General features: G+C 49.5%; 3 protein-coding genes and 1 pseudogene across 3 annotated transcripts; 2 read left to right on the forward strand and 2 right to left on the reverse strand.

Moving 5' to 3' along the window:
* Positions 1 to 7,256: 7,256 nt before the first annotated feature.
* LOC131478637 (late histone H2B.L4-like) lies at positions 7,257 to 7,673 on the reverse strand. The gene has a single exon (XM_058659144.1). The coding sequence runs from the start codon at positions 7,671 to 7,673 to the stop codon at positions 7,257 to 7,259; it is 417 nt and encodes a 138-aa protein (XP_058515127.1).
* On the forward strand, positions 7,672 to 9,874 carry LOC101522966 (ribosome biogenesis protein NSA2 homolog; annotated as a pseudogene).
* Positions 9,875 to 13,079: 3,205 nt separating this feature from the next.
* LOC101523210 (histone H2B type F-M) lies at positions 13,080 to 13,484 on the forward strand. Its single transcript, XM_004590232.2, has one exon. It carries the CDS (start codon positions 13,080 to 13,082, stop codon positions 13,482 to 13,484), a length of 405 nt encoding a protein of 134 aa, XP_004590289.2.
* A 4,800-nt stretch (positions 13,485 to 18,284) lies between these two features.
* LOC131478638 (late histone H2B.L4-like) lies at positions 18,285 to 18,701 on the reverse strand. Its single transcript, XM_058659145.1, has one exon. The coding sequence runs from the start codon at positions 18,699 to 18,701 to the stop codon at positions 18,285 to 18,287; it is 417 nt and encodes a 138-aa protein (XP_058515128.1).
* Between the last annotated feature and the right edge of the window lie 1,626 nt (positions 18,702 to 20,327).

Here is a 20,327-nt window from a genome sequence, read left to right on the forward strand (position 1 = left end):
CTCGGTCTCACACATGGGTGCAGGGTGCCAGGCTTTGGGCCGTCCTTGAAGATTTTCCAGGCTGCAAGCAGGAAGCTGGATGGGAAGAGGGGCTGCTGGGATTAGAACCGTCGCCCATAGATCCTGGAGCATGAAAGGTGAGGGCTTTAGCTGCTAGGTAACGGGCTGGGCCAAAAATGTGTCTTTTTAAAGGTAAGACTGTGGGATGAATGTTGATTGCCACAGCTACACTATTTCCTGGGAGACTCGCTTTTGTAGAACGTGGGCTCAAGTACAGACCCTGTTCCCAATTCCAGCATCCTGATGTTACAAGCTCTGGGAGGAAGCAGGTGATGACTCAAGCACCAGGGATCCTGCTAGAGCTGTGGGAGACCTGGGATAAGTTCCTGGAGCCTGGATTCAGGCTGACCTAGAAACAGCTGTTTCAGAAACTGTGGGAAGGAAAGAGCAGCTGGAACTTTTGTCTGTCTTTCTCTGTCTCTTTGCCTTTTCTTTATTTAAAAACGTTGATTTCATTCAAAGGAAAAGCAGAATGACAGAAATGGAGAGACAGAAGCAGAAGGAGACCTTGCCTATGCTGGATCAATCCTCACATGACTGCAGAAGTTGTAGCTGGGACAGGCAGACGTCCCAAACCAGAAGTCCATCCTGGTGTCTGCTGCGGCTGGCAGGAGACAAGGTGACTGGGCTATCATTGTCCACTGCATTCCCAGGAATGTTATCAGGGGGCTGGCTGGGAAGCAGACCTGCTGGAACTGGAACGTGTGCACACAGGGCATGGCAGCATGGTAGGCAGCACCCTTAAGCCACCATGCCATAAGACCAGCACAGAGATTCAGTTTGAAAATCCCAAGGCTGGGCCCGGCGGCGTGGCCTAGCGGCTAAAGTCCTCGCCTTGAAAGCCCCGGGATCCCATATGGGTGCCGGTTCTAATCCCGGCAGCTCCACTTCCCATCCAGCTCCCTGCTTGTGGCCTGGGAAAGCAGTCGAGGACGGCCCAATGCTTTGGGACCCTGCACCCGCGTGGGAGACCCGGAAGAGGTTCCTGGTTCCTGGCTTCGGATCGGCACGCACCCGCCATTGCGGCTCCATTGGGGAGTGAATCATCGGACGGAAGATCTTCCTCTCTGTCTCTCCTCCTCTCTGTATATCTTACTTTGTAATAAAATAAATTAAAAAAAAAAAGAAAAGAAAAATCCAAGGCTGGAGGTTGGTATGATGGCGGAGTTGCCTAATCTTCCACATGCGGACACCAGCATGCCATATGGATGCTGGTCCGTGTCCCAAGCATTCCATTTCTGCTCCAGCTCCCTGCTTGTGGTCTGGGAAAGCAGAGGAGGATGGTCCAAGGCCTTGGGACCCTGCACCCACATGAGAGACTTGGAAGAAGCTCTTGGCTTCTGGCTTCAGATCAGCTGAGTTCTGTCATTGTGGCCATGTGGGGATTGAATCAGTACATTGAAGTTTTTTTCTCTCTTTGTCTCTCATTCTCTGTAACTCTGAATTTTTAACAAATAATTTAAGAACAAAAGAGAAACATGAGGCTGTGAGATATGCTTTTAGTGCAGCAGGTCAGAAATTTCCTATGATTCTCTCCACCAGCTCTAGTCCGGGCTGTCTTGCCTTTCCCGATTCCCTCCCATATAAAATGTAGAATGCTGCTGCATGGCAAGATCAGTCCTTTCCCAGCTGCCCACTTGCGAGGGCTGCATTTCACTCCTGATCCCATCTCAGGTCTACGAGCACAAAAGGTCCCAGAAATTTGGAGCGGGAGTTGGACACGAGATTTTTGTCCATCTGTCTCCCTCTGTCTCTCTCTCTAGTTTTTGAAGAAGAAATTAGTTGAAAGACCCAACCACTGAAAGAGAAGGACAACAACATACAGAGGTTCCTTCTGTTGGCCACAACTGCAGCCTGGTTTCCCGTGTGTCGGGAAGGTGTTCAGGGACATTGGCCATCTGCTGGTATCTTTGCAGGCACATTAGAAGGTAACAGGATTAGAACAAGAGCAGCAGGGAATGGCCTGTGGCTCCAGTGTGGGTTACTAGAGCTTGACCTGGCAGTGAACTATTTGGACACAATGTTGGCACCATCTCTGCTCTTCTAAATTAATTATCTGAGAGCCTGGCATGAATTCAGGCTCATTGCTACAGCCTTGCTTTGCCAGCTCCGGGATCACGTAGAGGTGCCGGTTCGTGTCTTGGCTGCTCCCCTTCTCTTCCAACTCCCTGCCTGTGGCCTGAGAAATCAGGAGAGCATGACCCAATACTTTGGGACTGGGCATCTGTATGGGAGACCTGAATTAGGTCCTGGCTTCAGCTTGGCAAAGCTCCAGCTGTTGTGGTCCTTGGGACATGAACCAGCAGATGGAAGATATTTTTCTCTCTCATTCTCTCCTTTAATCAGACTTTCCAATTAAAAAAGAAGATATTTTATTCCTACATGTTTGTAAATTCTGCTTTTTTGTAATAACAGCATTTGTTTTTATAGGCACTAGGGTCTGAAATTACTACTACAAGACGCTACATCCACCACTCTTTGTTTCCCTGATTTTTTCCCTTTATCTGCCTTGAGATAAATAAAATTTGGTTTCTCAAAGTTAAATTGGCCACTGCAATTGCTCAGCAGGCTAATCCTCTGCTAGAGAGTACCAGCATGAGATATGAGTGCAGGATCCTTTTCGGCTATGCCAGGCCATGCCACTTCCAATCTATATCCCTGCATATGGCTTGGGGAAGCAGTGGAAAAGCCCTGAAATGGTTGGGCACATGCAACCATATGGGAGACCTAGAGGAAGCTCCTGGCTCCTGACTCCTGCCTTCTGGCTCCTGATTTTGGATCCGCTCAGCTATGGGCACTGCAACCATTCCAGGAATGAACCAGCAGATGGAAGACCTCTTTATGTGTTCCTTCGGTCTGTAAATCTTGCTCCCCTTCCAAAAAAAAAAATCTTCCCAAAAGAAGTAAAGCTGGGAGTTGCACATTAGTTGCAGCACGCAGGACATTTCTTGGCATTTCCACATTCCACGCTGCAGGGTCTGTGATCCACACCAGGTTCTGATCCCAACACCAGATTCCTAACTGTATGCACTGTGGGTTGCCACGGTTGCTGGTTCACACCATAGGGAATGTGTCACAGATCTGGGAGCTCTGAAGTAAATTTCCCAGGTGTTTATTTAGGCTTGTACAAGACTAGTCTTTATGAACATTTGGAACAAAAAGTACAGAGAAGAGATTCCTATCTCCCTCTGTTTCTACATTCTATTTTTGAAAAATTAATTTGCATAAATACAATATCCACCCAAAGAGGACAGAAAGAGAGAGGGAGAAGGGAAAGTTCTTGGGATACTGAGAGAGCAACAATGCATGCAAGAGAAAGAGAGAGAGAGAGAGAGAGAGAGAGAGAGCGCGCTATTGGCTCCAGCTGAAATGGAAACAAATCTTGGTTCAGTCCAAATGGAAGCCTGTCTCCAGAAACTCTAACTGCCATTAGAGTAGGAGCAGCCCAAAAAATGTGGCCAGTCTTCCGGCATCCCAGGCACATTAGTAGGGAGCTGGATCAGAACAGGTGCAGCAGGGAATGGAAGTCTGGCTCCAATATGCATTGCCAGAGTTGGAAGCTGCAGATTGATATTCTGGGATAAAAACTTGGCTTCCTCACTGCTTTTCAAATTCTGTAATTAATTAACTCATGTTCTGAATGTATCATGACAGAAAGTGAGTATTGTGAGCATGTGGAAGTGAACTTGCTGATGGGAGGTGCCTCTTCCTCTCCCTCCAACTCTCTGATGCATATATGAAATGCATTTTGAAAGATAATACTGTATTATCTTTATGCAAAGATGTAAAGTGGTTGCAGCAGGTGTATTACTTGGGATGCCTACACCCACATAAGAGAACCTGGGTTGCAGTCCAGTCTCCCTTCCCAGTTTCCACTTCCTTGGCAGTACACACTATGAGAAGCACTAGCTGACAGGGAAAACACTAGGGCCTCTGCCACAGACCTGGGAGAGCTGACCTGGATGGAGCTCCTGGGCCTGGCCACAGGGACATCCAGCAAGAGACATTTTGAGACTTTTGGAGAGAAAGAGCAGAGGTGCTGTTTCTTTCTCCCGGTACCTGTGTCTGCCTCTGTTCAAAGATTGGTTGCGTTTAGGGAATATCTGGGCTAGCAGAGAAAGTGGGAGACTAAGGGAGTAGAGCTTTCATCTTCTGGACCACTCCCCAACAATGAGTGTGGCTGGGACAAGCTGAAGCATGGAAACAAGCACATCATGCTGGTCTTGGCCTTGGGCAGCAGGGGCTCCAGGGCTTGGGCTATAACCTTCTACTGAATTCTATGGCATGCTAATCAGCAGAGAGCTGCTTGGGAAACGGTGCAGCTGGAACTGAAAAAGGTGTCACTGTGGCAAGGCATAGGATCCCGGGATAAGCCAGGGCAAAGCCAGAAGTCTAGACGTCCATTCTGCTCTGCTCTGCCCTGCTTGGGCTCTAATCTTTTGCTGCCTGTTCCAATGCATGTACAGGAAAATGCATGGGAATTGGAACAGCTGGGATTCAAACCCATGTTCATACAGGCTCCAGCATATGTGCTGGGTATGACTTTCATATGCTTTTCCACAGTCTGGCCCTCAATCTATGCTTTAAAGATGTAAAGTTGGCCTGGCATTGTGATGTAGCAGGGAAAACTATCGCCTGCGATAGTTTCATACTGGCAATTACTACAGGCACCCTCTTAAATGACGGTTGCTCTGTTTCTGATCCAGCTCCCTGTTCATGTCCTGGGAAGGCAATAGAGGATGGCTAAGCACTTGGGCTGCCGCACCTATATGGAGACCCAGACAAAGCTCCTGCTTGAGTTTGCTTCAGCTCTGATCACTGCTGCCACTTGTGCAGTGAATCAATGGAGCTCATTCTCTCCCTCTCTCCCCTCTCTTTCTCTGTTTCTCCCCCCTTCCTACACCTTCTTCCTTGCCTTTTGCTGCATCTCTCTCTCTCTCCCTCTCTCCCTCTCTCCCTCTTCTCTCATTCTCTCTCTCCATCCCCCATTCTTCCTGTAACTCCTATTTTCATATACATATAAATTATTAGATGAAGAATAGGAATTTGGTATGGCAGCTTAGATATTTCTTCACCCACTTCACAATTTGGCATGCCTAGGTTATAGTCAAGGCTCTATTCCATTCCCAGCTTCCTTTGTAGACACTCCTTGGGGTGCCATGTGTGATGGAGAGAGCCATTGTGTCTGGGACCACCACCTGGATGAGCTGATTTTAGATGCTGATGCCTAGTTTACGCAGGTTAAAAACAAGCTGTTCCAAAACATGTGGCTAGCAACCAGCAGAGGGAATGTTTCTATCTTCTCTCTATCCAGCTCCTTTTGTGTCTTGGCTCTGCTGTATGTGTGTGTGTGTGGGTGTGTGTGGGTGTGTGTGCACACGTGTGTGTGTGTGTGTGTTTAAAAATCCATTTATTGTTTGTTGAAAGGCAGATATGGAGGGAAGTAGGGAAGGCACCCATATGAGATCAAGGCACATGCAAGGTGAGGACTTTAGCCAGTAGGCTACAGCAATGAGCCTGGGAACTGTCTCATTTTCTCTCTCACACACACTCTGTCTCTCAACAGGTCTCTACCCCTAGGCCTTTCAAATAAAATTTTGTTGTTAAAAGAGAAACTGTGAGATGCACATTAGTTCTAACAGGTACATATTTCTTGGGATGCCCACATTCCACACTGCAGAGCCTGGATTCCAGTCCAAACTCTGTTGCCTGTTCTGTGTCCCTGCCAATAAACACTGATGATTCAAGCAGGAGGGACTTTGCCACACACCTGGGAGCCGTGGAGGTAGCGCCAGGGGTCTATCTTCAGGCTGGGACAGGCGCAAATCCAGAGCTTGTGACATTATCCAGGCCTCCTCAATGAGTGACATGGGTTCTATGCAAGGACTCGATTGGCTAATGCTCCCCACAGAACGTTAGGATAACATAGGACTGATGATTTGTCTGCCACATGCTGCATTTCCCATCCAGCTTCCTGCTTGTGGCCAGGGAAAACAGCATCGGATAGACAAAGTAATTGGAGCCTTGCACTCAAATGGGACACTGTGAAGAGACTCCTGGTTCCAGGTCACGTACTGCCTCAGCTCTGACGGTGTGGCCAGTGAACAAATGAATGGAAATTTTCTGTCTCTCCACTCCGTAGACCTGTCTCTCCAATAAATATTAGTAAATCTCAGAAAAAATAACACACAAACACACACACAGGGATTGCAAGTCTTCAAATTTCTGTTTCATAAAATTGAAACACAGCTCTCTTTAAGGAGTGGACTGATCAATCAGCAGGACTTGCAGTAGTAATTACAGACTACAAGGTATGGGGCAATAAATGGATTCTTCAACCTATTATTACTGGAGGTTATACCATTCTTGAACACTCAGTCACGTATTTAAGTGAATTCAGGGAAAAAATGTGTTGGGGAAAGTGAATTAGATATGTGTGATCTATGTAAAGTTCTTACTTATTTGTTGATGATTTCTTTGAATTAGAAAGTCAGATATACCGAAAGGAAGAGAGAGGAATATCTTCCTCTCTCCGTCCGTTGATTCATTCCCTAAGCAGCCGCAATGGCCGGAGATACGCCGAGCTGAAGCCAGGAGCCCAGAGCCACCTCCAGGTCTCCTGCGTGGATGCAGGGTACCAAGGCTTTGGGCCATCCTCGACTGCTCCCAACCACAGGCAGTGAGCTGGATGGGACATGGCACCACTGGGATTAGGACGGGTGCCCACATTGGATCCTGGCACATGTAAGGCCAGGACTTCAGCCAATAGGCTACCGCACCATACTCCAAAAACTTCATTTTATGTGTTGCTCTTTTATCTCATACACACTAAAGCTGCCCATCATCCCACCTATGTCCCTGTGACTAAGGAGAGTGCGAACCACATGGAAACCATGACTGGCTTTGGGACAAGGAGCTGTCTTATAAGAACACACTTGACAGAAATGAGCATTGAACAAGGCGTTTAATAAGTGCACAACGGATACAGGTTCTCCCCATTCTCCTTGGAGGAGATGTACCCATCACAGAGAATCTAGTAGAATCGATGAAGTGAGTAAGTCCGTGAAGACTGTCCATGAAGTGTGCCAGGCACTGTCTGTCCCAACCCCTGGGAGAGTCCCCCTGTGCAGTGCTGCAGGTCTTTCCCGCTGAGAGGGTGGCCATTGGGTGGGCAGGCACAGGGGGCCCGAGGCGGCTCACTTGCTGGAGATGAACTTAATGAGGGCCTTGTTGCCCTGGCTGTCGGCACACTTGTAGAGCTGAGTGGGCAGCACAAGGCGTATCCCACTTTGGATGTCTCTATAGGTCAGGGTGGAGCCCCTCTTGTTGCGGACCAGGCTGGCGGCCTCATCAGCGATGCGCTCAAAGAGATCTCTCACAAAGCAGTCCATGACGGCCTTGGCCTCCTTAGACAGGCTGAGGCCTGCGTGAATTTCCTTCAGAACCTTCGGGAAATAGGTGGCGAAGGTCGGCTGCCGGCTGGTGCCCAGGCGGAGGCGGCGGCGGCGGAGCCTGGGTTTCCTCTGTTTCCCGGGGGGTGAGGACGCCTTCTCAGGGTCCTGGCAGACGAGGGGTCCCTCAGCAGGCGGCGAGGGAGAGCCCGGCTCAGCCATGGCGGAGGCAGTGGCTGGTGGCTGGGAAGCACAGACAAGCCCAGGGGCCCCAAGCCGGCGCTCTTTATATGGGCAGCTTTGCCTGACGTCACAAACTCCAAGTCTGTGACGTGAGCTGCGTGGGCTTGGTCAGCTCTCCCGCGTGGACTCACACCAGCCACTCAGAGGAAGGCTTGCAAGTCGTGACCTTGGATCCAAGGTAGAAAGCTTCTGATAGGGGCTGGCACTCTCACGTGCTCGCTTCAACCAGCGCGTGACCCCAGCATTCCTTAGGGCAGCAGTTGCTCAGGCTGGGTTCCGGCCAGGGCTAGTGCGCATGCGCTCTCTGTCTGTCTGCCATATTTCATAAAACACAGTAATATGATATTGCCATCCAAAGAATTTGACTTGATATGAAACACACAAGGGCTCTTGAGGGTACATTTGGTAGAGCTGACCATTTTATGGATGGATGCTGTGTTGATGAGGAATTGTGCATTTTCCTGGAGAGCTGTGTCACAAAGCCTGTAGAAGACCATAGAATTCACAAGGTGTACAAGTCAGGAAAGTCTCTGTTGATCATGCCAGAACGACCCCTGTCCCACCCCTAGGTGCATCCCCAGTGTAGTCAGTGTTCAGGACATTTCCCCTGAGATGGTGTTCTCAGCAAAGCCCCCTTGGCTGCTAATGGCAGGTGATGAACTTCAGGAGGCCTTGGTGCCCTCCATGTCCACAGGCTTGTGCAGTTCATGGGGAAGCGAGAGGGAGCCATATTGGAATCTCTCTGGTGACCCTGGTGAGTGGAGCTGTTGATGCTGCAGAGCTGGTGGGCAGGCTCCAGGGCATGTGCTCTAAGACAGTCATTCCCAGGGAGTCTGTGAGGCTGCTGGGTACCTGGGAAAGGTGAGGCTCAGGTTGTCCTGCTGCTGAATGCTGGGGAAGCAGGTGTCCATGCTGTGCTCCCAGTCTGGACATTTCCTGTCATGGTGGCTGAGGTGACTTCTGGGCCCTGTGCTGAGCAGGGTCTGCTCACCAGGCCAGGCAGAGGTGGACTAAGCCACTCTGGAGCCAGGTGCTGGTGAATGGGAACCACACATGGGGCATCAGCACTGCTGGGAGGCTGTGGTTTGGGATTTCCCTTCTCCTGCACTCATTTGTGTTTTCATCAGAACTTGTGGTAGCAGCTGGACACCCAGGTTTCTAGTCCCCACAGACACCCTGCAAGCTAGGCAGAGCTGTTATTGCTCCTGCCATCCTGTCTCCTCCTGTGCACTGCGCAACCAGGCCTCAACGAGTCCACTCTCATTTCTGAAGCTTCCAGAATTGTGATCCATGACATGTGAGACATTCAAGCAGAAGCTGCTTTCTTGCTTAAAAAAACTTTTTTTTTAATGTTGTAAAGGTTTTGGAACTTTCTTCTGGCCAGGAGGCAGGCCAGGAAGCAGGTGGTTCTCAGTCACTCACCACACCACATAATGAATTTATTGAGTTACACCCTAAATGCAATCAGTAAGATTTTAATTCCCATGATAAGCACAGAGAAAGGGAAAGTCGTGAGGCTCATGAATCTTCAAGGAAGGTAAAAGATAATTGGTCGGAAAGGTCAGATTTACACCAATCAGCGCCATGCTGAGAAAATAGAGATAAAGAAGACCATCAAGGTGCATGAACGGAGAAGCACCAAACCAAAAGCAATGAAAATATTCTCCCGGAACAGCACTGGCCTATCTGCTGGACTGAGAGGGACAGTCTTGAGCTAAAGGCCTTTCTAATATGATTAACCAAAAACCAAAAGAGAAAGCAGGTAAATGGCAAGTCCCTCTGCCTAAAGTTCATGCCCAGGGAGAAGTAGAAGTATTAAAAAATATTCGAAAAGGAAAAAGAGGTAGAAGGCATGGAAGAGGATGGCTACCCAAGTCAGCCTTTTTGGATATGCATCTACAAGAAAACCACCCAAATATAAAAGATAGATCAGATTAATTTGCTTATATTTCAAGAAAGATTGTATAACACATCCAGAACTGCAAGCCACCTTCAGTCTGGCAATACTTGGTGTACGATGTAACAGCTATCCCCATTATATACAACTTTGGCTTTCACTTCCAAAGGTTCAGTCATCGAGGTGAAAGTGAGTGATTTCGGCCTTGTGTCACACAGAGGCAAGGTTATATAGGGGAAATTTGTCCAGGTTACCAACAATCCTGAAAATGATGGATGTATAAATGCAGCTTTATGTATCATAGCAGTTTCCTTTAAATAACTTCTAATCATAATATACAACTACAGATTAAATGGGAAAACCATCATCACTGTGATTTTTCTGAAAGGTAGGCCTTGCTCTACAGTCATCAAGACAGCTATTTATTAAATAATCTGCAACAAGCATTAAAAAGATCTACTTCAAAAAGAAAGCTTTATTTTTCATACTATTTACATAGTTTGAGGGATGCATACCCATGTGGGCCTCCTGTTATGGTGGGAGGCGTCACAGTATAGAGGTAGCTCAATCTGACAAACATCTCAGTTTGTATTCTTCTTTCTGTGTGTGCTGAGTGTGGGGAAGGGGCAGGAGCACTCCTTGCTGTTAGCATCCAGAAATGCAGTGCACTCATTTTATGGTGCTTTAGAAATCCCGATGTAGGTGTATTTGTTCCACGGGTAATACTTGAGTGGTTTTGATGGTTTTGGGCCTCTGTGGAATTCACTGCATTCGAGTTAAACAAATCTTTCCAAGGTCTATGGGCTGACCAAATGTACCTTAGTGCATCCACACTCCCAGACACTTGTTGAAAGCTTGGCCAGGAGAATTGTCCAAACTGATCTGCTTATCATCCTCTGTATGCGGGATTCAGCGCCCTCTGCTGGCCTAGGTTTGGTGGCTGTTATGTCGCGTGTGAATGTGGGCATGCTATTGGCAGCACAGGCATCAGCAAGTGGGGAGGTCAAGTCTTGACACATGCACTGCAAGGTTGGACCTCATGTACTGTGATTTTCCCTGACACTGGGGTTTGTGTCCTACAATCGTCTTGGGGAGTCCCCAAGAAACCTGTCCCGGGGTGACCCCAACTTAGACCTTTGTGTTCCTCAGTCAGTGCAAGGTCAGCCAATGCACACACAAGTGGATGGGACAGCCTACTCATTTCTAGCCACAGCCCCATCTCATATGAACTGTCAGTTGCTCTGACCCAATGTAACCCAGTTGGCCCCCAGCCTGCTCTTCATGCATACTAGCTAGTGTCACAGCCCGGTTGGGGTACCCACAATATCCCCTACTAGGCCCAACCCCAGCCCTAGGTTTTGTTTCTCTATAGTTTTTGCATGTGCTGTAACATGCTGCAGCCTAGCCTCATCTATCTCATGTCCTATCCAGCTCTCATGCATACCCATTGTTGCTGCGGCTTAGCCCAGCCCAACCTGCACCCAGACACACCCCGCATGTATGCCGAAGAGTGTTGCTGCCTTGACCAGCCTGTTCCATCCACAGCCATGTCTCTCATGCTCACCAAGAGGAGCTGCAGCTGAGCACGTGTGTTCCCATGGTTCTCCTACCAACACCAGATCTTGCTCCTACCAGAGGTTAGTACGATCCAGCCTGACATGTCTTGCACCCAATCCTGCCCTCTGCCAGTGAGTGCTTTGGCCTAGCCAAACTGTGCCCACTCCCAGATCCTGGTACAAGCCGGCTGACAGGTGCTGCAGCCCTCACAGTACCTTTATGCTTCTCATTTCCGGTTCTCACACTCACCAATGGAAGCACTGTCCTCACGGTGGAGTGTCTGGAATTCCCGTGCCAGGCCCACTCGCAGACCGGGAACTGAATGTGGCAGTACATGCTGCAGTCCCATTTGAGATGGTCTGCTCCTATGCTTGGTATTCATCTGCAAGTATTACAAACTGACTCTGCCAGGCTGACATTTTCTCCCAGCTCTTTCTAGTTGTGCAGCACCGTAGCTCAGCCTGACCCAACCTTGCTCTGGATGTGCTGGGTGGGGGGGGAGCTCATTAGACGGACATGACATGCTACAGTGTCAGTTCCCTCTTTTCAATGTTGCTGCCTTCCCTATGGAGTCAGGGCCCACGTCCTGTCATGGCTCTTGTGTGCACCAGTGAGAGGAACTTGGACCAGCCCTGCCTGTCCCAAGACCCAGTCCATACACATGCCAAATACTGTGTAGCGCTTCCTTGCTCGGTCGCCCACAGCCTTGGCTCTTGTCAGCTCTGACCTAGTAGGAGATTCACCTATGTCCTCATACCATGCCTGCTCCAAGACCCGCTAGCCACGTGTGCTGAAGAGTACAACAGCCCTGCCTTGCTGGGTCTGCCTTCGTTCCTGGCCTTCACATGTTTTGTCACATGTGCTATAGCCTGGTCCAGCCTGGCCTCCTCCTAGCCCTGGCTCCTGAGAGAGTCAGATGTGTTCCGTGGGCTACCATGTCTCAGCCTGCTACTACCAGCTCCTGCACAAACTGGCAGGTGCTGACATCAACAGTTGATCTCACGAGTCCCTATAGAACTTCTCCCAGATACTGTTATCTCACATTCTGGTGGGTGCTGTGGCCCAACCTGACTTGTGTCAACCTTTCTCTGACTCTTATGGGTGGATTCTGAGTCCTTGCCCAGTCAGCCATGCCCCGAACCTCCAAATTTTGTTGAGCACCAATAGGTGTTAGATGATATAATTTGGCTCCAATCAGTTTCTCAACATGGGCAGCTTCCTTGCACTGACCCGAATGTACCTTTGGTTTCCTGTCTCTGAATTACTTCATCTACGTCCCACTGCCTACCGATGATTGCAGTGACCTGTTCCTCCTAAGACCACACACACAAGTCCTTCCCTGTCAAATATACCATTAGTGGTCTAACATATCCACTCACCCTCTGCCTGGGGGGCGGGGTTTCATGTTCAAGCACACCATTACACAACTTCCCCACTTATTTGATGAACATTATGAACTAGGCAAGTGTGCTGGCACACTGGTATAGTTAACACAAACTTGATATTAACCAGGTTCAGAATACCTGATAGCCTTTGGTTACTTTTCTCTCAGCACTTTAGCACTTGTCCAGGTACAAGGCAGCCTAGGCAGTTGCTGATAGCTGTGGGAGAAGTTAAACATTCAAAGTGCGATGTTATAGAAGCCATTTCCAAGTGCTCCTACGCTGGTGTCAGCTTAAGTGCTCTGATCTGCTGACCCATCATCATGAGCCTTTCCATCTAAGGCTAGGAGCTGCTCAGCAGCGCCCCCTGTGATTGGCTGCTCTGTCTCTGGGCAGAATAGCTGTCCAATCACGTGTGAGCCGAGCAACTGTGGAGGGGGATGCAGGGGGCAGCTGGCCTGTCATCCTGTCTGAGGCGGATACTGCCGGATTGGGCAGCCCTCCTGAGTATATAAGCCAGACTGCAGCGCCACCCGTGGCAACACGGAGATGGCTGAGCCCCATGGTGACTCGACTTCTGAGGAGACCCAGGAGCCAGCCTCGAACCCTCCAAGGGAGGAGACACCTAGACGCCGCCACCACCGCCGCCGCCACCACCACCGCCACCAGGGCCATGAACACAGCTTCGCTGGCTGCTTCCCCAGGCTTCTCCTGAGGCGCCATGAGGACCTCACCCTGTCTAGGGCGGCCAGGAGCCTCCTGGACAGTTACGTGAGGGAACTCTTGGAGCGCATCGCCCAGGAGGCCTCCTGCTTGCTCCGGGATAGGAACCGCTCCGTCCTCACCCACGTCGAGATCCAGGACGCCATCCAGCGCCTGCTGTCTGGCGAGCTTCGCCTGGTCTCTGTCTTCCAGGGCTCCAATGCCCTCCTGAATTACCACAGACACAAGTGAGCTGCCGAGGTGCTGCCCAGCGTCTCTCCACAAAGGCTCTTTTCAGAGCCACACACTGAGGCGAAAAGCCTGTCTCACTGTCTCTGAGCACTCACCCCAAGCTGTACCCCCCAGTCACTCTGCTTGTTGCTTCACATCGCAGGCCTGACTAGCATACCCTCACACTGCCCACACTGGTTCCTCTCACTGTACTTCCTCTGTGTTTCTTTTTGGTTTTGTTGTTCTGGCCTCCCAGTACATTGTTCTCCCTGCCTTCTGGTTGGTGTTCTACCCTTTCCTTGATGGTTATGACCAGCTCTGATTCCAGAAAGGGGCCCACAGAGGCTGTACCCTGTGGCCCACATGGGCTGCACTGGCAGGCTGCTTTGACAGCTGCTCTCCGAGTGTTGGGTGGTGTTTGCAGGCACAGGGTTCTGACTGTTAGTAGTGTACGGTTCCTGGTCCCTGACGACGTGCAAATTCTGTTTCTCTGAGACAAGAACCCGGCAGACCCCAGATGTGGGGGAGGAGAAAGGGAGGGGTCTGAGGCTGTTGATCATTGTGTTGGGAAACCTTAGGAGGCCGTGGTGTCCTCCACGTTCCCTGTTTGCAGGCTGGCCAGGTAACTGGAGGGACCTTTTGGGCATCTTGTCTGGTGGTCACGTAGCAGTCAGAGGAGCACTTGATATCACACAGCACGTGGGCAGCCATGAGGACGCTGGGCTGTCAGACTGCCTCCCCCAGGAGTGAGTGAGGTTGTTTCCGCACCCAGGAAAGACTGAGGTCTATGTTCTCCTGCTTTCAGACACTGTGCTGGTGCTGTCTGGGTTCCGTGAAGACGAGGCTCTCTGCTCAGAAGTCGGGTGAGTGGCAGACTCAGCCTCTGGGGTGCCACGGGCTGGTGAAAGGGAACCCCACACGGATGGGTAGGTGCTTCCTATGGTACCCATTCCATGCCCAGCTGTCTGCCCGCCCCCCCACCACCACCAATGTCTCTTTTCAGAGCTGCCCACTGAGGGTGAAAAATCTTGGAGCACTGCAGCTGGAATTATTAGATTGCATTGATGTCCTGGGCCTTTGTTGAAAGCACTAGGGACCCTGCCTGAGACCTGGCTGTCCTGGATTGAGCTCCTGGACCTGGCTTCAGGGACATCCAGCAATAGCAATTTTAGAATGTTTGGAAAGAAAGAGCAGATGGGATATTTCTATGTCCCTCTGTCTGTCAGTTACTGTAAAATACTTGTCACATTTAGGGGAAATCTGGGGTAGAGAGAGACATTGGGAGACTGAGTAGGTCTTTCATCTTCTGGATCACTCTCCAAGTGGCAACAATGACTGTGGTTGGGACAAGCTGAAGCATGGAATCAAGATCAGGCTGATCTTGGCTTTGGGCAGCAGGCACGTAAGTGCTTGGGTTATCATGTTCTGCTGACTCCTGAGCCGCACTAATTAACAGGGAGCTGCATGGGAAGTAGTGCAGCTGGGAACAGGTGCTCGTAGGGCAAGCCAACGTGGCAGGCTGCACTGTAACTGTGTTGTAGAAGTGTAAAGTGGTAGCATGGGCACTTGGTGCTACAGGTGAGATATCTGCCATGGTGACAATATCTAACATTGGAATGCCTGAGCTCCAGTTCAGGACCTGTTTCCATTCTGGTTTTCTGCTCATGCCCACTGTGAGCTTCTGCAAGTGAGGGCAAGAGCTGTCATGTTCCAGTCATTCCCACACAGACCTGCATTCTGGTCCTGGTGCTTGGATTAGGCCTAGCTCAACCAACATGTTTAAAAAATGTTGGTAAGGAATCAACGATGGGCATTTCTTGTCTTTCTCCCTCTGTCTATAGCTATGCTTTTCCTTAGTTTTGAAAATTGGTATTCATTTCAAAGCCTGAGTCAGCGAGAGAGAAGAAGAGCCAGGATAGAGAGACATATTTTCATTCCTTCTGCTTCTCACACAAATTGACCAACATCCTTGGTAGGACCACATGGAAGCCTGGATCCAGCCACTCCACCCAGGTCTCGAGTGTGGGTTGGAGGGGCCAGAGGATGATGAAAATGCTCCCTTGCTTTTCCGTTTATATTAGCAGGATCAGGATCAGGATAGGAGCAGCCTGGACTCACATCCTGGCTTTGATATGCGTTGTTGGAGATGCAACTGCAGATTAACTTTCTTGGATACTGTGCTGGCCGACACTCTGCTCTTTAATTTCACCAAATCGTTGGCTAATACATGTTTTGAAGCTAAACTTTCTTATGACAGGAAGTGAAGTGAGAGGTGAGTATTGCAGGCATTTGGGAACTGGACTTGCCAGGGGAGATAACTGTGTTGCCTCTGTCTCATCCTTCTCCCTTCTCTGACTCTGCCCATGTGATTCACTCTGTCTCTAAAATAAATAAAACTTTGTTTTTGAAAGCTAAAGCTGTGGGCTGTGCATCAATTTTGCAGTTTGTCTGCAGATGCTCACATGTTGCATCATGGAACCTGGTTTACAGTCCATGTTGCCTCCCAGACTTAGCTTCCCGCCTATTGACTGTGCACGGCAGTAGGTCCAGGTTCAAGCTCTAGGGACACTGCCTTGGACCTGGAAGACTGGAGATAAACTTCCAGTCTTAACTTCATGCTGGTCCAACATGGGTGATTTTGGAATTTTTGCAGGAAAACAGCACGTGGAAGATTGCTGTCCGATTGTCTCTGTTGGCGGTTTTTTTTTTTTTTTTAAACTTTTTTCATTTCCTTGAAAAGCTGAGGGAGAGGGAGGGGGAGAAATGGAGGTACTGAAGGAGAAGAGCTTTCATCTGCTCTATCACTCCCAAAGTGGCAGCCGAGTCTGGGGCTGGGCCAGACCGAAGCCAGGTGTCCAGAGGGCCTCTGTGGTCTCTGCTGTGCTCCCACGATAATTCCTGTTTCAAGCAAAAGCCCTGCTATGGTGCTCTCTGTTTTGATCAATCTACAATTTGATTTTTGAACTGACAAGCCAAAAAAGAGTAAACTTTAATTGGTCTTAGTTTACTTATCACAATAAAGTATGTAAAGGTCAATACATATGGAGAAAACTTAAAAAATTATTTCATGCCATATTATAAAACTTGATATTCTGTTGCAGCTCTATTTAGTGTTATGGATCATGTCAATAGGTGCATGCCTTATGTCTTAAAGGAATTATGTATTTTCATTAATTAGAAAGCAAGGACAAAGAAAGAAGATTTTCTCATCCACAGATTCATTCTGCAGATGCGCCAACCAGCATGGGCTGCACCAGGAGAAACCCTAAATTAAATCTGGGTCTCCTGCTAGAGTGGTTGTTACTGACATAATTGTTTGCTTTCATAGAATGAGCATCAATAGGAATGTGGATCAGGAGCAGAGTAGTTGATACTTGAAACCAGCACTTCAGCATGAGATGTCAATACCCCAAGCTGTTATTGATGCCACTGTCCAAGTGAACGACTTAGAAGGCTCTGTGGATGTTCAGAGATTCATTCCAAACACACAATGGTTTTGAGTCCACATTTTGCAAAATTTACTTGTTGCTGTTATAGCACAGGTTTTCTAGTTCTCTTCTTAATTTTGCTGCAGCCAGCAAAGAAAATATCCCATTCCACGTATGGCTTTATATTTTCAAGTCACATTAAAATAACAGATGATATGACTGCCATGGCCTACACTTTGCAGGCTCCAGATCAAGGTTGGTGGTGGCTCACCAGCCCATCCCCTGCAGATCCCACGTTTCTAGCTGCTGGCTGTCCCTCATGGTGTGTAGATTCCTCCTAGGCTGTCCCAGTGCACTCTAGGGATTGGTCTATTCTGCTTGTACAATCACTTTTCCCAAGACACACATAACAGGAACCAATGCAAGGGCTCGATTGGCTAATTCTCCCTCCTCAACTGCTAGAATACCATATGAGTAAAGATATGTATTCTGCATGCTCCACTTCCCATTCAGCTCCCTGCTTATGGCCAGGGAAAACAGCAGAAGATAGCCAAAGTACTTGGGGTCCTGCACCCATACGAAACACCGTAAAGAAATTCCTGTCTCCTGGTTTTGTATTGGCTCAGCTCTGACAATTGTGGCCAGTGGGAGAGTGAACCAGTCAATGGAAAATTTTCTGTCTCTCCTCTCTGTAGATCTACATTTCCATTAAAAATCAGTAAATCTTAAAAATGAACCTACACTTATTGCAAGCAACAAAATGGTTTTGTTTTTTTTAAAGCAAAAGACAGCTGTCTCTTTGGAGTAGACTGATCAATCTGCAGGACTTGCAGTAGTCATTACAGACTAAAAGGTACTGGGGACTAAATGTTTCCTTGAACCTGTTATTGAAGGAAGCTGTACCATTCTTGAACACTCATTCACATATTTAAGTGAATTCAGGGAAAGGATATGTTGGGGAAAGTGGAGGACATGTGTGTGATCTATGCAAGTTCTTAATTTTATGTATTAATATCTCATACACACTAAAGCTGCCCATCATCCCACCTATGTCCCTGTGGCTAAGGAGAGTGCGAACCACATGAAAACCATGACTGGCTTTGGGACAAGGAGCTGTCTTATAAGAACACACTTGACAGAAATGAGCATTGAATAAGGCGTTTAATAAGTGCACAACGGATACAGGTTCTCCCCATTCTCCTTGGAGGAGATGTACCCATCACAGAGAATCTAGTAGAATCGATGAAGTGAGTAAGTCCGTGAAGACTGTCCATGAAGTGTGCCAGGCACTGTCTGTCCCAACCCCTGGGAGAGTCCCCCTGTGCAGTGCTGCAGGTCTTTCCCGCTGAGAGGGTGGCCATTGGGTGGGCAGGCACAGGGGGCCCGAGGCGGCTCACTTGCTGGAGATGAACTTAATGAGGGCCTTGTTGCCCTGGCTGTCGGCATACTTGTAGAGCTGAGTGGGCAGCACAAGGCGTATCCCACTTTGGATGTCTCTATAGGTCAGGGTGGAGCCCCTCTTGTTGCGGACCAGGCTGGCGGCCTCATCAGCGATGCGCTCAAAGAGATCTCTCACAAAGCAGTCCATGACGGCCTTGGCCTCCTTGGACAGGCTGAGGCCTGCGTGAATTTCCTTCAGAACCTTCGGGAAATAGGTGGCGAAGGTCGGCTGCCGGCTGGTGCCCAGGCGGAGGCGGCGGCGGCGGAGCCTGGGTTTCCTCTGTTTCCCGGGGGGTGAGGACGCCTTCTCAGGGTCCTGGCAGACGAGGGGTCCCTCAGCAGGCGGCGAGGGAGAGCCCGGCTCAGCCATGGCGGAGGCAGTGGCTGGTGGCTGGGAAGCACAGACAAGCCCAGGGGCCCCAAGCCGGCGCTCTTTATATGGGCAGCTTTGCCTGACGTCACAAACTCCAAGTCTGTGACGTGAGCTGCGTGGGCTTGGTCAGCTCTCCCGCGTGGACTCACACCAGCCACTCAGAGGAAGGCTTGCAAGTCGTGACCTTGGATCCAAGGTAGAAAGCTTCTGATAGGGGCTGGCACTCTCACGTGCTCGCTTCAACCAGCGCGTGACCCCAGCATTCCTTAGGGCAGCAGTTGCTCAGGCTGGGTTCCGGCCAGGGCTAGTGCGCATGCGCTCTCTGTCTGTCTGCCATATTTCATAAAACACAGTAATATGATATTGCCATCCAAAGAATTTGACTTGATATGAAACACACAAGGGCTCTTGAGGGTACATTTGGTAGAGCTGACCATTTTATGGATGGATGCTGTGTTGATGAGGAATTGTGCATTTTCCTGGAGAGCTGTGTCACAAAGCCTGTAGAAGACCATAGAATTCACAAGGTGTACAAGTCAGGAAAGTCTCTGTTGATCATGCCAGAACGGCCCCTGTCCCACCCCTAGGTGCATCCCCAGTGTAGTCAGTGTTCAGGACATTTCCCCTGAGATGGTGTTCTCAGCAAAGTCCCCAGTCAGGGAGGGAGAGGACACCCTTGGCTGCTAATGGCAGGTGATGAATTTCAGGAGGCCTTGGTGCCCTCCATGTCCACAGGCTTGTGCAGTTCATGGAGAAGTGAGAGGGAGCCATATTGGAATCTCTCTGGTGACCCTGGTGAGTGGAGCTGATGATGCTGCAGAGCTGGTGGGCAGGCTCCAGGGCATGTGCTCTAAGACAGTCATTCCCAGGGAGTCTGTGAGGCTGCTGGGTACCTGGGAAAGGTGAGGCTCAGGTTGTCCTGCTGCTGAATGCTGGGGAAGCAGGTGTCCATGCTGTGCTCCCAGTCTGGACATTTCCTGTCATGGTGGCTGAGGTGACTTCTGGGCCCTGTGCTGAGCAGGGTCTGCTCACCAGGCCAGGCAGAGGTGGACTAAGCCACTCTGGAGCCAGGTGCTGGTGAATGGGAACCACACATGGGGCATCAGCACTGCTGGGAGGCTGTGGTTTGGGATTTCCCTTCTCCTGCACTCATTTGTGTTTTCATCAGAACTTGTGGTAGCAGCTGGACACCCAGGTTTCTAGTCCCCACAGACACCCTGCAAGCTAGGCAGAGCTGTTATTGCTCCTGCCATCCTGTCTCCTCCTGTGCACTGCACAACCAGGCCTCAACGAGTCCACTCTCATTTCTGAAGCTTCCAGAATTGTGATCCATGACATGTGAGACATTCAAGCAGAAGCTGCTTTCTTGTTAAAAACCTTTTTTTGGCAGACATATTTGAGATGACGAAGAATAATTAGTCAAGGTAAAGAACAGAGAACAGATTACAGAAAAAGATATTGGTCAAGAATCAACAGGAAGGTACCTGGAGATCCTCTGGACACAGGGAAGAGGAGAAGATGGCGGAGTGTTGTTACAGGGGACATAAAACCCCCAGCCTCCCGTGAGCAGTGATCCAGATTCCAGCGACAAACAGTGATCCAGCGGTGGCCACTGATCAGCAT

This window comes from Ochotona princeps, chromosome X, assembly GCF_030435755.1.
Source record: "Ochotona princeps isolate mOchPri1 chromosome X, mOchPri1.hap1, whole genome shotgun sequence".
NCBI classification, from domain to species: Eukaryota; Metazoa; Chordata; class Mammalia; order Lagomorpha; family Ochotonidae; genus Ochotona; species Ochotona princeps.